Source organism: Diceros bicornis, chromosome 10 (assembly GCF_020826845.1).
Source record: "Diceros bicornis minor isolate mBicDic1 chromosome 10, mDicBic1.mat.cur, whole genome shotgun sequence".
In the NCBI taxonomy this organism is placed as follows: Eukaryota; Metazoa; Chordata; class Mammalia; order Perissodactyla; family Rhinocerotidae; genus Diceros; species Diceros bicornis.
This window is the reverse complement of record NC_080749.1, coordinates 33,641,786-33,661,053: the sequence shown is the minus strand read 5'-3', so window position 1 is coordinate 33,661,053 and position 19,268 is coordinate 33,641,786. Positions and strand designations below refer to the sequence as shown.

The 19,268-nt window shown below is 38.2% G+C and overlaps 1 protein-coding gene across 5 annotated transcripts in view; it reads right to left on the bottom strand.

Moving 5' to 3' along the window:
* Positions 1 to 892: 892 nt before the first annotated feature.
* Positions 893 to 19,268, bottom strand: part of LYPD6 (LY6/PLAUR domain containing 6) — a 121,430-nt gene continuing 103,054 nt past the window's right edge. For all 5 annotated transcript variants that reach the window (XM_058548940.1, XM_058548942.1, XM_058548941.1 and 2 more), the window contains 2 exons: positions 5,178 to 5,308; positions 893 to 3,852 (listed from right to left, as the gene is read on the bottom strand). In XM_058548940.1, coding sequence (XP_058404923.1) covers positions 3,685 to 3,852; positions 5,178 to 5,308 — 299 coding nt within the window. In that variant the 3' untranslated portion in view covers positions 893 to 3,684. The remainder of the gene's footprint in view (positions 3,853 to 5,177; positions 5,309 to 19,268) is intronic.

Here is a 19,268-nt window from a genome sequence, read left to right as displayed (position 1 = left end):
TTATAAATAAAATCCTATAAGTGTCTTAGAAAAGAGATATAAAGTGCCTTTATAAAGTGAAAGATCCTTTTAAACCCCCAAATTGGGTTACTGTGTAAGTCTATGTTTTCAAGATCAGATTTTCTAAAAGTACATTCTACCCACAGTACTGTCTACATTAAACGTGAACCACACAGAGCTATTCACTGAGGTTAGATCTTCATTATGTTTGACACGTTAAGGAGCACCAAGTATGTCACTGATCCAGATCCTAAAGAAAACCTCTCGTTTCAAAATATAGGAAATTTCAAAATATAGGGCATTAAATAACCAGGAATCACAAACAAGCTGGAGTTTTTCAAGGTCACTTTCAATGTCTATCATTTTACTAAGAAAAACACAATTTCATCTATGCAATGAAATGATGATTCATTGCATCGATGAAAATGACATTTATACTATTCAAATATTTGTTTCCTGTTGCAGGAGAAACCATCAAGGGAAAATGCTTCCTAATGTATCATCACTAACATAACTCACCCCAAGAATAGAATAAGATGTAAAAATAAAGAGCTAATGGGGTGGCATTTGGATATACAGATATATACACACACATAATCTTTTTATATTTCCTGATTTAACAAAGAAAATGTTCTAGCAAAACTGCATACCTGACTGAAATGTCTAGTAAACTTTCCTTCTTTGATTTTCTGCAGCACTTACTGACTCCATGAATCATTTGGCATGGGTGAACTGTCTCGTATCTTTTCATGCATATATTTCTTGTCTGTACAACTAGAAAGTGAACTTGTGGAAGGAAGTTTCCTGAGATGCTAAGCCTAGCGCTTTGGACATAACTGGATGCCTTAATCATTGACTGACATGTGCATTTGCAGGGAGGAGGCTGGTGAGATACACTTAAAATCTTTATTCACTGATTTACAAAATGTACAATATTTACAAAATTTAGGCATTAATCCCATATTGACATGGATGCTGTGAGGAGTCTAAAAATAAATAAGTGGCACATAGGTTAATATACACATCGCGGCTCTTTGCACTTCAAGCCACGTCACCAATGGTGGGATGTAATGGAAAGTTTAATGTGGTAGAAAAGTCAGATAGAGACCAGCACTGGGCCTTCCACCTGAATGGCCCTTCCTTGGCTCCTTGAGGCTGCGGATGCTGAACAAACCACTTTCTTTCAAGAGAATGAAACACTAGTCATTCTGACAGGCACACGGGGTGCACATACCACATCTGCGTGGAGTGTGCAGTGACCCCTTGGGTGGCAGATGAGTCCACACCATTGCAGACCTGGTCCCTGCACACCAGCCAGGGAGGCTTTAGAGTAGTTATTTTTTCATTAAGAACCATCATTTGGACTTTGTCTCTTAGTCAAATCACATGCAGGACTTGGAAGGTGTCAGTGGAGAGTGACCATGCACAAAAACGGTACTTGTAGATATGTACAACACCAAATTTTCATTGTCTTATAGCATCTTTTGATGTAGGATTAACCTGTCTCCTCTTTTAGCAAGAGGAATGAATGAGGAAGCCATACCTTCACCCCACAAAGAAAAAACACCATCTGGGGACACATGAAAACGGCATCCTGCAGAGGCAGGACTAGACAAACTCCACATGATAAGATGGACAAATTCCCATGGTCAGGCTTGGAAGTTTTCCTAGAGGTGGTAATTCTACCTTCCCTATCTCTTCACCTCATCCTATATAACCTAAATCGGAAGGAAAAGGCTTCATTTTACCGAGCTTCTTAGAGCCTCAGTACCTTCATCTGTATACTAGTGATATTCTTTATAGGGTGCCTGCAGGGATTATATGACCTAACTTACGTAAAGTGCTTAGCCGAGTGCCTGGCACATAGGAGGTGCTTAATAAATGTCTTGCTTTCTCTCTCACTACTTCCCCCACTCCAATTATAAGCAACATATTGATAAGCCTACCAAACTCTGATTTAAGGCCATTTGATGCAATTTAGATTATTTTGTAGCAGAGTTACCACTGTCAGTTCATATTTGATCCCTGAAGGGGTCTCATTTTATGAGCCAGAGACATTTTCCTGTGCAGGGCAGATGGACCCTGACAACATTCTCCTCTTTATCAGCAATGGCTCCATCACATTTCATGCAAATATGCCCCATAACCTTGCAGAGAAACTCACAGCAGTGATGGTCACCCCCCGAAATCTGCTGGGACAACACCACTGAGGCAACCATAAGCAAAAACCTTGAGGCCAACACATTAGTCTTGCTCACAACATAAGTTAACTTTTTCCAACACTGGTGCAAGTATTACAGATAACTTTCAACAAACATATATTACAAGCTCTACCACTGTTGAAAAATAAGTATTCTAATTTGATCATTTTGTTCAGAATAAAGAATTTTTTACAATATATTTTAGTTACGCCATACAAAAATAAATATTGTATAAATGATTTACAAGGAGGAAGAAAAAATTGTAACTTGGGGTGCCCAAAATATAGGAAGGATGGTGAAAATTCTACTATCTACTTCAAAAGCAATCACCTAAAAGAATAAAAACTTCCCGCTAGGTCTCCTTACTAGTCTCACCATCACTCCACTGGTCCACTTACTTCTCATCCTAGGATATTATGTCTTCTTTCCCTATCAATCTCGAGACAACCTAACGCAGAATCTCCCCCCTAAAGTCACTGGGGATTTGAAAGAGGAGGAACAGGTGGGCTCTTGGCAGTATGAATTGCAGATGGAAGACCTGGCTAAGCTACTTACTGCGCCCTCACAATGAACTAGGATCAACCTGCACACATCTCTTTCCTTTCATTCTGAAACCCAATTTGTCGAGATTAGCTATGCCTGAAAAGAACCCCACAACTGAAGAAAATAACCCCAGCCTGCTTTGGGACTCTTTGGACACACACCGGTCCAGGTAAAATCCAGGATCTCACGGAGCACAGTTAGGTGCCAAATCAAGGCCAATCTCACCAACTATATGAAGAGATAAGCAGCTAGTTTATGGATGCTAGCTCCATTAAGTTGGGAAAAATCCTTCTCTGGCCACCCCTCCCCCCCATACAACAAACTTTTATGATTGCCTTTTTATGTCCCACACAGAGCAGAGGGAATATGATACCCACTACCGTGAGAAGAATGTTGGGAAAATTCAATTGGACAATTGTTTACTACTTTTTCAGGGACTCAGAATATCTCAGGAAATAGTCCATTCATTTTGGAAGCAAAATCTTAAAATTCTAAAGCTATAAAGGAATTCATGATTATATTTAAACCAGTGGTCCGTTACCTTTCTCTTGAAAAACACAAATCTACGCATATCCATGTAACATATCGCCTAACATCTCAGAGGGTCCCAGGACCTCCTGTGGCTCATGCATGTATTCCAAATTAAGAGCCCCAGAGCTCAATAAATGCAGAACTATTTCCCAGAGTGAAAACAAAGGTTTGTGGTATACAACTCAGAGTCTGTTTTAGGGGCAGGTTGGCTGCGATGAGGTCTTGGACTTGAAATGACTACACTGAAGCAATGCTTGTTCCTCATGACAAGTGGAAATGCTTGGCTGTGAAGACATCTGTGAGTGGTGTGATTTCACATGTGTAACTATTGGCAGGCCAATGACTCATGCATGACTATGGACCATCGAGATCCCCAGGGATCACTACTACACATGACGCCTTTGAGCTGCTATAATGTGAGTCCCAACCACACCCACAAGCAGGACACTATCACTGACATGCAGTGTGGGTGCCCATTTGTCTGATTTATGGGTGACGTTGTGGCAAATGTGGCTTCAGTTTCATTTCGGGGGAGCGGCAAGTTACAGATATTTCCTTCACAACAGGAAGTGCAGACCTGAAAGAAAGGAAGAAAAAAAAAGGTGATGAGCAGCTGGCAAGTCTTGGAAGGAGGCAGGAACTTCTGAAGGAACTGTCTCCCTCACAGCAAGACTCAAATGAGAAGTACCTGTTCTACAAAAGTGACACCAACCCTGTATTTAAGCAGGTGGGATGGAATTTCATCTGGAAGCAATGTGGTCAAAATGAGACCCCCCTGGACTAAGCTTCAAGGGACACGGGTTCTGCTTTTGACATCCCACCATGTGGTTAATACAGTTTTCCAACCTTTCTAGGTCTCAGCTATTCCATCTGTGAAATGAGGATTATAATACCCTACCTTTCTTCAAAGAGGCTCTTTCCAACTACTCGAGGAAGCTGTTAAGAGGATAAACTTTCACTTGCCAAGTTTTCATACAGAAAGCGAAATGGCAACAACCCAGCTAATTTAAACTTAAATATTTACTGTCATTAGAACTATCTGCAAAATTATCTCCGTTCTTGTGGACGAGTTAAAGTTTGAAGGGTTTTCATTAGAGCAATTACTCTTACTCTATACTGTTTTATTCATGGATCACAAGAAAGACAGAAACACAAAGGATTATTGACAGATATTATTTTAGGCGGTGGCTACATGAAGTACAGATCGGCAGCTTCTGCATCAACTGGGAGCTCATTAGAAATGCAGAACCTCAAACCTCACCCCACTTAGGAATTAGAATCTGCATTTTAACAAGATCCCCCCTTTCTCTGCTTCTTTATATTCTTCTTCAAGGCTGCCCCCGAAGTTCCGTTTACACTGAGTGCTTCTATACAGGCACCAGATGGAGTTTAAGGGAAGCAAACCCACAAGGAGATGGTACTCTCCTCACCTACTCAAATGACTCAGGAGCCAAGAGACACCTTCCCCAAGTCAGCATCCCAATAAAGACACGAGCTTCACTTTACCGACAGTTATCAAAGCTAAATTGCCACGGCCATCCCCCGCTGAATGAATTGTTGGTACATCTGCAATGCTTTACCATGAGAACATAACTGGTCCCTTGCTCCTCTTCCTTCTGGTAGATCTATTACTTTCTTCTGAGTGAGGAAAGAGCTTATTATAATTTTCAATACCTTCTTGGTGTTGTGTTTACATAATTTATAATAGTTGTCCTATGCCCTGCTATAAATTTTTATTCTTTTAGAGTAAACAGGAAAGGAAGCATCTTCTCATAATGGTATAAAGACAGTCAAAAGCCAGCCTACATGGGGGAGTAAGAATTTGCTCATGAGCACTGGCAGGCGTCAGAAGCGGAGGAAGGCTGACTATGTTGTACTGGTCACTTGCTTTGTTGCCCAGACCTTGTGGCCTTCATGCTCGGAGTCTCTGCAGCCAGTGGACAAGCAATCTTCCAGTGGAACGCAGCGTTTGGTGACAGAGATGCTGTTTCCTGTGACTTCCATTGTGTGCTGAGTGTAGCAGTATCTGGTCTCTGTCAACAGATAAAATATTTCAATTGAGATGGGAAATGTTAGCCCAATCTGCCTGAAGGGGAAACAACAGGAGTGTCAACATCACAGTGCTGAAAAGATCAAAACAGCACACGGGATGTACACTGTGTTGAGTTCATGTTCAATCCCAAAGATATCCTTGGAGAGATCCACTTCACCATGGCAGGAGGAGGGCCTCTGTAGAACATTGGTCTCTCTCCCTGTCCTAATCCCCATAAACCAAGATACAGTGGTATCACTCTTTTTGCCTTTCAACATATTTTGCCACTGTATTGATTTTTATGTTTAGGGGAGGAGAGGTTTGGAGGGATAACTTAGTATGTGAGAGTCCTAGCAATTTTCAGGTGAGGAGGTGACAAAGTTGGAAGAACACAGGGTTAAAAGAAAAGAAGTTAGCGTGGGAGATCAAGATTTGGCCACCCTGAAATATATCTCTTTACCTTGATTGTTTTTTCTGAGGGACATTTGACCTCCCCCACTAACTGCCTAAAGAATTTGACATGGTGGCTCCTTCTTGGAACAGATCTTCTATCATGATGGCTGTAATGATAATGTAAAATAAATGTTACAATGGGAGGGGCACCAAGCCCCTTTTATCAAAAAACTCTATCTCTCCCTGACCACATTATCTATAGATGACCCTGAAAAGAATTGTCTTCTTGCCCTCTGAAGTCCCAGACCACTACCCACCCCCAAAAGCTTTCTCGCCTTTAGCTACAATATTTAAGCAAGCAGCTTAGACAGAGAGACGAGTTGCTCATTTCTGAGTTTCTCCCATGTATACATATTATTAAACTTGGTATTATTTTCTCCTGCTAACCTGTCTTGTTGATTATTTGGCCAGCCATAAGAACCTTAAGGGAAAGGGCAGAGGGGGTTCTCCCTCTCTCCTCACATTAGGCAGGTAACAATGACCTTCAAGGAGATAAAAGACTATAGCAGAGGCTAGTGTGTGTGTGTGTGTGTGTGTGTGTGTGTGTGTGTGTTGGAAACAGCTATTCCCAAGTAAGGGCAGAACAATTAAAAATCGATTCATTTTATCTGGAGAAAATGACTTTAGCCAAAAGAAAGAACTTCTTGTCAATGAGCATAGCTGGTTCCTAGAATTCATTACAGAAGAAAAATAACCCAATAATGAATGTGTTCCAAAATTGAGGAGCATCATCTCTCCCGAGCATGATTTCAGTGTCTTTCTAGGATGGCAGATGAAGATCAGGATGTGAGTTTCTAGGGTCCATATAAGTCTTAGGAATCTGAAAGGGTGAGTTTTCTTTCAAAATTCCACAGAGAATTTTTTTATTTGTAACTTAAAGGCTAAAGAAAAATGGCATTGTCAATGTAATTCTTTAAGGCCTCAAGGTGGTGTTCAGCTTTCTAAGCTTGGGATTTAGGAGAATGTTCCTGTTCCACTTTCAGATTGAAAAAGAAAATGAATAATTCTTAAGAAATGTCACCGAGCTGTTTTTCATCCATATCTTGGACTCAATTTTGTATGCTTTATAGATTCTGGATATTTAGCAGCTAATATGGAATTATGACCTTCTATGATATTATTTATTAGGCAATAAAAACTCCCCCCACCAGATTCTGTCATAATTTTGGCAGCTTTTAACCAAAGTACTAACGTCCAAAGAAAAAGGCTTAAGAATTTTAGGCTCCGAGACTGGGCTAATACAGACCACATCGACGTATCTAGGGAGTCATGAAAATTCAGGAGTTTTAATAATCTTCCTAGACACCCCCCCACCTGACAGGAACCTGAGTGGCCTCCGACTGAGTCTTGCTAAAGGCAGCGACTTTTCCGTGGTTGCACTACTGGTGGGTGTACCTGGGCTGAGTCTGTGTCAATTCCCTCTCCCAAATGCTGTCTCTACACTACACTCCGACCAGAATTTTGTCAGTTGGGGTCAGAACAAGGCAGTCCTTAGCTCACTCAGGATCCTAGAGAGCTCTTTGGGAGTGGGGTAAGTAAGGTCACCCTATGAGCTCACAAGAAAAGTTGAAAGTTTTGCACCTGGCAACGATTCTCCAAAAGCTCTAAAATACTTTAAAATTGGAGTGATTGTTTTTCTGATGAAGAGGAGGTGGCAGCTCTCCTCTGATTTTTTTACTTTTTTAAGCCTTTGGCAGGTTTTAACAAATGGAGGTTAGTGCCTGGAGATATTTACCACATCTCTGTAGAGGAATGGTTTACTTCTTTAGTATCAGACTCAGACGTTTATGGCCATGATAGGTACACCATTTCCACCCCCCTCCCAACTTCAGATGCTCAAGAAAGCAATAAAAACAGGAATGTCCTTATCTCCTGTCTCCTCTTGATGCAGACAACCAGGAGCAGCTGCCCGAGGCTTTATTGCTCCAAATGTAAATCTAAGCAGATAAGATCATACGTTTATGGAATAAGTAAATCATTACATGGTTTCAGTTTTGGAAATTAGGTTTGTCCCCCAAGTATTGAATTCTCTTGTTTTAAGTAAGCCTTAAAATAACAATTGCTGAACTTGATACAACTACTTTGTGTTCGTAGTTTTATGTCCATAACAAACTCTTTTAATTTATTAATTGGAAGCTTATTCCATTGAATGAAAGTAGAGACAACTATGAACCTTGTTTTTAGGAAAATAGGCATAAATCCAGTACCTAATAAGTCAATTCTTGCCACTCTAGGGGGAGAAGGGCGATCACTGATGAGGCTGGATAAGAATTTTTTCTTACACTTCACAAAGTCCAATCCATAAACAAAGATATATTGAGCATACCCCATTACTTCCAGCAGTAGAGACCTCAGATCTGAAGCATCAATCCCTTAAAAGGATCCATTCCACTTCTCATCTTACAAAGCTCCTAGGTGAGTTATGAAATGTTAATGTGGAAAAAGGTTCTGTGGTTAAATAAGTTTTGAAAATGCTCAAACAAAGCTGAACAGGTTTCTTTAGTGCACAACTCATGAGAGCCTTGAATTTGTATTGTGATCTCCAAGGGGGTGGGGGCAAGCAGGCAGAACGAGGTGGACCACAGGTGGCTTATCACTGGACTGTAGAATTGATAAACCTGAGTTTCAGCCACAGAGCCTTGCTCTCCACGCATTTTGAATAATCCTTGGGTTAATGAGGTTATATGAGAATCAAGCCTGCTGATAACTTCACACTAAAAGGATTTCAAAGGCTTTTATCTAAAAGATAAAAGATGGATTTGAATTTCTACCAGGTTAGCTTCGGCCTCTAAAATCTCATATTCTGCAACTGCATGGTATTCCCAGAGGTTGTGAAACAAAAGTCTTTTACTATGAGATTCACAGGCATTCAACTAAAATCAGAACTAAGAGAGTTTAATTGACTATTGGAAAATACAAAATATAATTTTCATGAAATTCACACACACACACACACAGAAATATCATAACCTAGTTCTGAAATCAAAAAAAGGTTCAAAGCTGTAAATTTCCATTTACCCACCAATATTCATTTTCCAATAACAGAAACTATATTTAAACAAAATATACATAAAATGATTTGAATTAAAAATGACCAACTCTCTGAAAAAGGCTTTCTCGACACTCAGTTATTCTCTGTGGTTCCACTAGTTTTGGTTTCTTTACAAACACTTACAATGATTAAAATGATGCTAAAGAACAATTTACCAGGTGCAAGAAAATTAATGGAAGGAAAATAACTTTAATCATAAGATTACAAATTATATTGAAAAATAAAAGACTAGTGGCAACTGCCAGCACACTGTCTGTCTGATTCCTTACTGTGCGCTCAGCCCTTCACATCCTGCCATGCTCCTTCCAGGTCATCCTCTGCAATGACTGTTTGCCTAAGTGTCCATTCGATGCCCTTCTGATGTCTGATCCTGCAAGATTCCTTTGCAGCTCTGGGCTCTACTACATATAACCTTCTCTGTGGGATTCTCCACCCTGGACTTCAGAATTTCGTCTTCTGTATCTCTGGTCTCTTCTCTTCAACACTTTCCCTAACCTGAATGTCGATATTCTCCCATGTTCTGTTCTTGAACCTCTTTTCACTCAAGTGACCTCATCCAACCTCCAATGAAATATCTTCAGTCTGATTCTCTCTGCTGAACTACAGAACCCAATTTCCAACGGTCTCCTGGACATTGCCAGCAGCACCCTGAGGATACCTCATGTGTCTCAAACCAATCACATTACCTCCCTCTCCCTCCCATCTGTTTATCTTCCTGTGTTTCTATCTCAGGAAGGGATATCTGAGATGTGGCACCTCCGTCTTCAACTAGAAACTTCAGAATCAGCTGAGACTTCTCTTCCCAAGCTGAGTGTCTCCAAGTCCTCTGAAATGTCTCCATTATCCATCTAATCTTTTCTCTTCCATTTTCCATTTCCTCACTGCAGGACCTCATCATGTCCTGTCTTCTTTGTCTCTGACCTCTCTGCTTTCTAATGCAGGTGCCCACAACCACCAGATAGATGACTGAAACCAAAGTCAGATGATGCCACTCACTCACTGTCTATGAAAGCATGAATAACACGGAACTGCATACTGCTAGGTTTATTTGTCCTACCAGAGTGGCCAATAGGTGATCCGTTGTTTTCTCTCTGCCCCTGAAGCTGTTTGTCAAGAGAATGGGAGTAACAGTGCTTCCCTGCTGGAAGCATCAATAACATTTATAACTCAAAGCTTGGCATTTGAAACTCAGCACTTATTATTACTCAAGGTTCTCCTTGATCTAGGTCCCAGACTACCTCATCATTGCCTACTAGACACCTTGAGACACCATGTCACAACTTCTGACCATTCTTTACAACAAAAAATTTTTTCCTATCTTCTGCTCCTAGAAACTTGATATTCTTCAAGGCTCAATCCAAATGTGATAAATTCTGTGAAACCTTCTTTGATTTTCCTCCCAACAAGGTTCACGGCCCTTCTTAGCTTCCTAATTTGTATTTCCTTCTAGATCAGGGTTGCTCAACCTTGGCACAATTGGCATATATCTTTTACTAGTTGATTTTGTTTGTTTTTTAATTAAAATTTTTATCTTGAGAAAATTATAGATTCACATGCATTTGTAAGAAATAAGACAGAAAAATCCCATGTATCCTTTACCCAGCTTCCCCAAATGGTAACATATTGCAAAACTCTAGTACAATATCACAATCAGGATATTGACATTTTATGCTCACATCCTCTTCCCTCCCGCCCCCACTCCCTCCTTAACCCTTAAGATAACCATTAATCTGTGCACCATTTCTATAATTTTGTCATGTCAAGGATGTTATATAAATGGAATCATATAGTATGTAAACTTTTGGGATTGCTCATTTTCACTCAGCCTAATTCACCTGCGAGTTATCCAGGTTGTTATGTGCATCAACAGTTTGTAAATTTTTACTGCTGAGGAGTATTCCATGGTATGGAGCTGGTTTAATCATTCATACCAGCTACCATAGCTGGTTTAATCATTCACCCACTGAAAGGATATCTAGGTTGGAAATATTATTAATAAAGCTGCTATCAACATTTGTATAGAGGTTTTTGTGTGAACATGTTTTCATTTCTCTGGGATAAATGCTCAGAATTGGAATTACTGGGTTATATGGTAGTGGCATCTTTGGTTGTTTAAGAAATCGTCATGCTGTTTTCCAGAGTAGCTGTATCATTTCACACTCCCACCAGCAATGTATCAGTAATCTGGTTTTTCCTAATTCTTACCAACATTTGGTGGTGTTGCTGGTGTTGCTATTTCTTATTTTAGCCATTCTGATAGATGTATAGTGACATCTCATGTTTTTAATTTGCATTTTTCTAATGGCTAACGATGGTGAATATCTTTTCATGTACTTATTTGCCATCAATTTATCTTCTTTGGTGAAGTATGTTTGTTTTTTTGCCCTTTTCCTTTTTTTTTTTTTTTACTGTTCAGTTTTGAGAATTTTTTATATATTTTAGATATGAGGCCTTTGTCAGATATGTGATTTGCAAATATTGTCTCTCAGTTTGTAGTTCGTGTTTTCATTTTCTCAACAAGGTCTTATGCAGCATGAAAGTTATTAATTTTGATTAAGTCCAATTTATCAGTTTTTCCTTTTATGCATTGTGCTTTTTATATCAAGCCTAAGAACTCTTGGTTTAGCCCTAGATTCCAAAGATTTTCTCCTGTTGTTTTCTAAATCTTACATAGTTTTGTATGCAACATTGAAGGCTGATTCATTTTGAGTTAACTTTTGAAAAAGGCATAAGACTTAGGTCAAGGTTCATTTTTTTCCCCTGGATGTCCAATTACTCTAGCACCATTTGTTGAAAAGGCTATCTGTCCTCGTTGGATTGCGTTTGTGTCCTTGTCAAAAATAAATCGGGCATATTTTTGAGGATCTCTTTTTGAGTTCTCTATTCTGTACCACTGATTTATGTTTCTATCTCTTTGCTAATACCAGTCTTGTCTCCTGTAGCCATATGATAAATCTTGGAAAAGAGCAGACTGATTCCTCTCACTTTATTCCTCTTTTTTCAAAATTGTTTCGGCTATTCTAGTTTCTCACCTTTCCATATGAATTGTACAATAATCTTGTCTATATCTACAAACAATCTTGCTGAGACTTTGACAGGCATTGTGTTAAACCTGTATATCAATTTGGAGAGAACTGACATCTTTACTACATTGAGTCTTTCAATTCATGAACATGGTAAATCTCTCCAATTATTAGGTTTTCTCTGATTTCTTTTATTAGCATTTGTAGTTTTCAGCATATAAGTCCTGTACATGTTTTGTTAGATTTACTTATAAGTATTTAATTTTTCTGAACAATTATAAATGGTATTATATTTTAACTTCAGGGACCAGGTTAATTGATAATATATATATAAATACAATTGAGTTTTGTGAGTTTATCTTAATATCTTGTGACCTTGCTGAACTTATTAGTTTTAGGAGTTTTTTGTAGATTTGTTGGGATTTTCTATATAGAAAATCATGTCATCTGTAATAAAGGGCAGTTTTATTTCTTTGTTTCCAGTCTGTATGCCTTTTATTTCCTTTTCTTGTTTTATTGCACTGGGTAGAACTTTCAGCACTACATTGGCTTTGAGTGGCCAAAGTGAAATCCTTGCCTGGTTCTCTAACTTAAAAGGAAAGCATTCAGTTTTTCACTATTAAGTATGATGTTAGGTATAGGTTTTTCATTGTTATCTATAAAGTTGAGGAAGTTCTTCTCTATTCCTATTTTGCTGAGAGTTTTTAATCAGGAATGGTGTTGAATTTTGCCAAATGCTTTTTGTGAATCAGTTGATAAGAACATATGATTTTTCATCTTTAATATTGTGGATTACATTGATTTTCAAATATTGAATGGGGCTTGCATCCCTGGAATAAGCCCCACTTTGTGCATGATTATTTTTATATATTGCTGAATTCTATTTTATAATATTTTATTAAGGATGTTTGTGATTGTAGGGTTTTTTCTATACTGTCTTTGTCTGGTTTTGGATTCAAATAATTTTAGATTCATAAAATGAACTGAAAAATGTTCTCTTCTCTTCTATTTTCTGGAAGAGATTGTGTAGAATTGGTGTTAATTCTTCTTTAAAAATTGGATAGAATTCTCCAGTGAAATCATCTGGGCCTGGTAATTTCTTTTTTGGGAGATTTTAAATTACAAATCTAATTTTCTTAATAGTTATAGGGCTATTCAAATTTATCTATTTAATGTTGGCTGAATTTTGGTAGTCTGTGTTTTTTGAGGTATGGTCCATTTCATCTAGGTTGTCAAACTTATGTTTGTAGAGTTATTCATAGTATTCCTTTATTACCCTATTTTTTTCCTATTGATTTTTACACTTATCTTTATTTCCTTCCTTCTGCTTAGTTTAGTTGTATTTATTTCAGATGTTCTTTTTACTAAAAACTTAGAAAAAAGTTAAATTATTAGGGATTATTGGATTATTAGGGAGCTTAGATTATTGATTTACCTCTTTTCTAATGTGTGCAAATGTGTGCATTTAGAGCTGTAAGTTTCTCTCTCAGCATGGCTTTCACTGTCTCCCACAAATTTTGATATGTTGTACTCTCATTTTCATTCAGTTCACTGTCTTTTTATATTTCCATAAAGACTTCATCTTTGATTCATAGATTATTTAAGTGTGTTGTTTAGTTTCCAAGTGTTTGATGATCTTCCTGTTATCTTTCTGTTTTTGATTTCTAGTTTGATCCCATTGTGTCAGAGAGCACACTCTGTATGATTTCAATTTTTAAAACTTTGTTGAGGTTTGAGGTTTGCTTTATGGCCCAAGATGTGGTTTATCTTGGCATATGTTCCATGGACACTTGAAAAGAACATGTATTCTGCTGTCATTGGGTGGAGTATTCTATAAATGTCGATTAGATCTTGTTGGTTGATTATATCGTTGAGTTCTTTTATCTCCTTGCTGGTTTTCTGTCTAGTTGTCTAATTGTTGAGAGAGTTTTGCTGAAATCGCCAACTAAAATTGTAGATTTATCTGTTTCTCCTTTCATTTTTATCATTCTGTTTCACATATTTTTCAGCTCTGTTACTTGGTGCATATACATTTAAGATTGCTATGTCTTCTTGGTGGATTGATCCTTTTATCATTATATAATGTTCCTCTCTGCCTCTAGTAATTTTTTTTATCATGAAGTCTTTTGATGAATGTTTACAAGATATATTTTTTCCATCCTTTTTACTTTCAATTTGCCTATACCATTACATTTGAAGTGAGTTTCTTGCAGATAGCATATAGTTGGGTCATGTGTTTTAATATACTCTGCCAATCCATTTCTTTTAATTTTATGTTTAATGTAATTATTTATATGGTAAGGCTTAATTCTACCATTTTAATTTTTGTTTTCTGTTTTTTCTGTTTTTTTGTCTGTTTTCTTTTTCTTGCATTCCTGTGGGTTACTTGAATATCTCTTAGAATTCCACTTTGATTTATCTGTAGTGTTTTTGTGTGTATCTCCTTGTAAGAATTCTTTCAGTGGTTGCTCTGGGTATTAAACTATATGCATAACTTATCATGGTCTGTTGAAATCATCATTTTATCAGTTCAAGGCAAGTGTAGAAATCTTACCTCTCTTTATGCCCTATTACCCTCTCTTGTTTGTAATAATGTTATTTTAAATAATCCCCTATATACATTTAGAACCATATGACACAGCATTATAATTTTTGCTTCAACCATCAAACATAGTTTAGAAAACTCAAGAGGAGAAGGACAGCAGTATCATATTGTAAAAGACATATTTTTGCTTACTGTGTTCGTTTTTCCTTTCTGATGTTCCAAGATTCCTTCTTTTATCATTTCTTTTCTGCATAGAGAACTTACTTTAGCCATTCTTTCAGGGTAGGTCTGCTGGTGACAAATTCTCTTAGTTTTCTTTCACCCGAGAATGTCTTAATTTCCCCCTTCATTCCTAAAGGATATTTTCCCTGGATATGGGATTCTACATTGACTTTTTTTCCTCCAACACCTGAAAAATGTGCCATTTCCTTCTCTCCTCCATGGTTTCTGATAAGAACTTTTCTGTCATTCAAATAATTTTTCTCTTATAAGCTGTTTTTTCTCTCTTGTTTCAATATTTTTTCTTTGTTTTTAGTTTCAGAAGTTTGACTATTATGTGTCTTTGTGTGGATTTCTTTAGTTAGTTTTATCCTCTTTGAGGTTCACACAGCTTCTTGAATCTGCAGGATTTTATCTTTTGCCAAATTTGGAAAGTTTCATCCATAGTATCTTTGAGTACTTATTTCAGCTCTGCCTTCTTTCTACTCTTCTCTTGAGACTCTGATGACACTATATTAAATCTTTTGTTATATTCCTATGGATCCCCGAGGCTCTGTTCATTTTTTTTTTTTGTCTATTTTCTCTCTGTTTTTCAGATTTGGTAATTTCTATTGTTCTACCTTCCACTTCACTGATTCTTTCCTCCATCTCTTCCATTCTGCTATAGAGCACATCTATTGAGTTTTTATTTCAGTTACTGTATTTTACAGTTCTGAAATTTCTATATGGTTCTTCTTATATTTTCTATTTCTTTGCTGAGACTTTATTGTTTCATTTGTTTCAAGTGTATTTGTAATTACTTATTGAAACATTTTTATATGGTTGCTTTAAATTCTTGTTAGGTAATTCTAGCATCTTTGTTATCTCAGTGTTGGTATCTATTAACTGCCATTTTTCATTTGGTTTGAGAGCTTCCTAGTATGACAAATGATTTTTGATTTAACCTGGACATTTTGGTATTACGTTATAGCATTCTGGATCTTATTTAAACTTTCTGTTTTAGCTGACTTCCTCTGACACAGCCCCAGCAGGGGAAGGAGGGGGCGTTGTCTCATTACTGCTGGGTTGAGGTAGAAGTCCAGGTTCCCTGGTCTGTCTCCTTTCACACCTGAGAGGGATCTCCTCATTACTTCTGGGTGGAGGCGGGATTTCCAGCTCCCCACTAGGTCTCCTATGATACCTTCCTGGCTGAGAGTGTTAGAAACTCTTTGTTAATGATCCCCACATGGCCTCTACTGATACCACAAGAGATGTGTGTGGCCCCATCACCACTGGGCGCTGGTGAAGTTCTGACTTCACGAGGCCTCCTCCAACACCACCCCAGTAGCAACGGGAGAAAGTACCTAATTATTGCTGGATAGGGGTAGAAGTCCAGGCCCCCAACATGGTCTCTACTGACACCTTTGGGGCAGGCTTCATTACCTCCCAGAGGGGAAAAAAAGTCTCTCCTATTCATCCTTCTCTGACACCATCCCAGGGGAGGTCGGTGTGTTCTATTACAGACTGTTGAGGGTAGAAGTCTAGGCTCTCTATTAAGCTTTTGCTGGCATGGGTGGGACTACAATTTTTTTCTGTGGTGTTTGGCTGGAGTTGGGTGCTTATTGTCTAAAAGTTTTCTATCTTTCTAGGCTGCACCCTTCTTGGTCTTTTGGCTACAGAAGAGCAAACTTTTGTTGGAGTTTACTTTGTTGGTGTCTGTGGCATTTCCGGGTTGCCAGTGTCTTCATCTCCAAGTCTGGAATATCTGAAGCAAAAAGAAAACCCAGAGAACTCACCACTGTATCATTCCTTGGATCTTGAGGTCCTTAGCTGACCTGGCCTTTTTCTCTCCATCCTTCAGAGTCTTTTTTTTTTTTTTATTTTAATCTACATAATGTTCAGGATTTTCAGTGGCAGTTAGCAGGAAGAATAGAAAAGTACATCTACTTCATCATTCCAGAAGCCCTCCGCACTTCTGACGTTTTGGGCTAGATAATTCTGTTTTCCAGGACTGATCCATGCAATGAAGGATATTTAGCAGCATTTGTGGTCTCTTCCCACTAGACGCCAGTAACACCCCCAATTGTGACAACGAAAAATGTCCCCAGATGTCTCCTGGGGGGAAAAAATCACTCTCAGTTAAGATCTACTGTTCTAGATTATAATCCTCTTGAGAATGAGGTCCATTCTTGTTCATGTCTGCCTTCTCCTCAGTATATAGCACAGGGCTTTGCACAATATAGCAGGCACTTAATGTATTAAGAACAGAGATGGGTGGGTGGGAAGGATTCATTTATCTGAGCTCTTCAACTCAAAGCTGAACCAAATTAAAACATTTTAATTTAGTTCTATGATATCTATAACATCTCTTCCATTTCTGTATTTTGAATGGTCTCATCAAATTGGAAAGTGAAATACTACTATATTTCAACCAGAAGTGCAACTTTCACACAGTATAATTACTTTGGAAAATTGTTTGCCAGGATCTACTAAATCTAAACCAACACATATTCTACAATTCTACAGCAATTCTATCCCTAAATATATATCCAACAGAAACTATCAGTACTAGAATGTTCATAGAAGAACTACTTATACAAAAAAACCCTGGAAACTACAAAAATGCCCAATTGTAGAATGAATAAATAAATTATGGCATATATTCACATAGCAATGAGAATGAATGGACTACAAGTAGATCTAACAAAATGGATACATCTCCCATAACACTGAGTGAAAGAAGTCAGATACAAAATAGTATATACTGTATGATTCCATTTCTATTAAGAGTCCAAAAAGAGATGAAACTCATCTATGCTATTGGAAATCACAAGGATAATCATATTAGTTGGCTAGGGCCGCCTTAACAAAGTAGCACAGACTGTGTGACTTAAACAGCAAAAAATTTTTTTTCACAGTTCTGGAGGCTGAAGTCCAAAATCAAGGTGTCAGCAGGGTTAATTTCTTCTGAGGACTCTCCTTGGCTTACAGATGGACATGTTCTCCCTGTATCTTTACATGGCCTTTCCTCTGTGCATGTCTGTGTCCTAATCTCCCCTTCTCATAAGGACACCAGTCATATTGGATTACAGCCCACTCTAGTGACATCATTTAACCTGAATTATCTCTTTAAAGCCCCTATCTTCACGTACAGTCATATTTGGTGATACTGAGGTTAGGACTTCAACATATGAATTTGGGGTAGGGGCGACACAATTCAATCCATAACAAGGTAGGGACAGTGACTAAAAACAGACATGTGAGAAGCTTCTGGGCTGCTGAAAATGGTCAATTTCTTAATCTGAGTACTGCTTACACAGTATGCTCAATTTGTGAAAATTCATCACGCTGTTCACTATTCTGTATGTATATCTCAATTATAAGTTCAGTTAAATGAAAGTGAAAGAAAAAAGAATCCAAGGTGAAAGAAAATAGACTTATGAAAAGGATGAACTACAAAATGAGTTGCAGATAAGCTGAATTATTTAAAGTGTACCCTAATTAGGAATTATCACATGGTCTCTGGTATCCAGGCATCAGACTAATCTCTTGGCTTTCCTAGTCCTATCAATTACTCTCCACAGACCCCTAAAAAAGATACTTTTTTTTTTCTTGCCCCAAGTAAGAAATTCCTCAATGCAGAAATTAAAAATAAATACTTATCATCCTGATTGAGTCATAACTGCTCTCTTTTATCCTGCAGTCAGCACCTCTTGAGGAAATTGCTAAACAGATACTTCCCTCTTAAAAAAAAAACATCATGCACACCTCTTAAGGACAGGTGACACACTTGAGAAATCTCTCTTTTAAAGCAAATCACTGAAATTCAGAAAGTAAAATGCTTATCACCAGGCAAAGGCCAAAAAGGTGGTTGGGAAAGTATGTAAACATAGTGAGTGTAAACTGGACTTTACAGTGGACAGCAGTTACAAGCGAAAAGGCAAAAGCATCAGATGGATGCTTGCTAACTGAGGCAACTGTGTTAAGAGAAAATACTTGGACAAATACACTGTGAATTGGAGTAGGTTAGATGCTCTTGGGGTACAAAAAAAATCTTGTTTAGGCTGATAGGTACTTTTGGTACTTTTGGTTAAAAAATTGCTGGAAAAATTCTATATTAAAGAGTAAATCTGAGAATTACAATGCCAGCTGAGATGGACTAGCTTGTACCTTCTTACCAAGAAACAGTAGAATAAAATTAAAATAGCCGGATAAAATAAAAATAACAACAAAAATCTGTGTGAAAGCATAGGCGAGCTACCATGGCAGATAGGATTTGCAAAGCAAGATACCAGCAAAAAGAACAGTGCCCTGAGTTGAGCCCAACATTCCCTACCTGTTCTCCCCTCGAGGCACTTGCTGATTCAAAAGCTGCACAGGTGAGAGGCTCAGAGCCAAGCAGAGAGCCCTGCTAAGGGGCAGAGAAGCTGAGCAGAGCTGCTGTCAGTCTCTAGGGAACTGAGAGGCACAAAGAGGAATTCAGAGCTCGCGGAGCAGCCGGGAGAGGGGGGAAGTACACAGAAGCGAGGCTGACAGTCTCAGGATAGAATTCTAGGCTGGCAGTTATTTACTTTCAGCGCTTTAAAAACGTCATGCCATTAACTTCTACCTTCTATTGTTTCTGTCAATACTAAGTGTTGAGAAGGTTGTGCAGTAACTGGCACTCTCAGGTACTGCTGGGGAGAGTGTA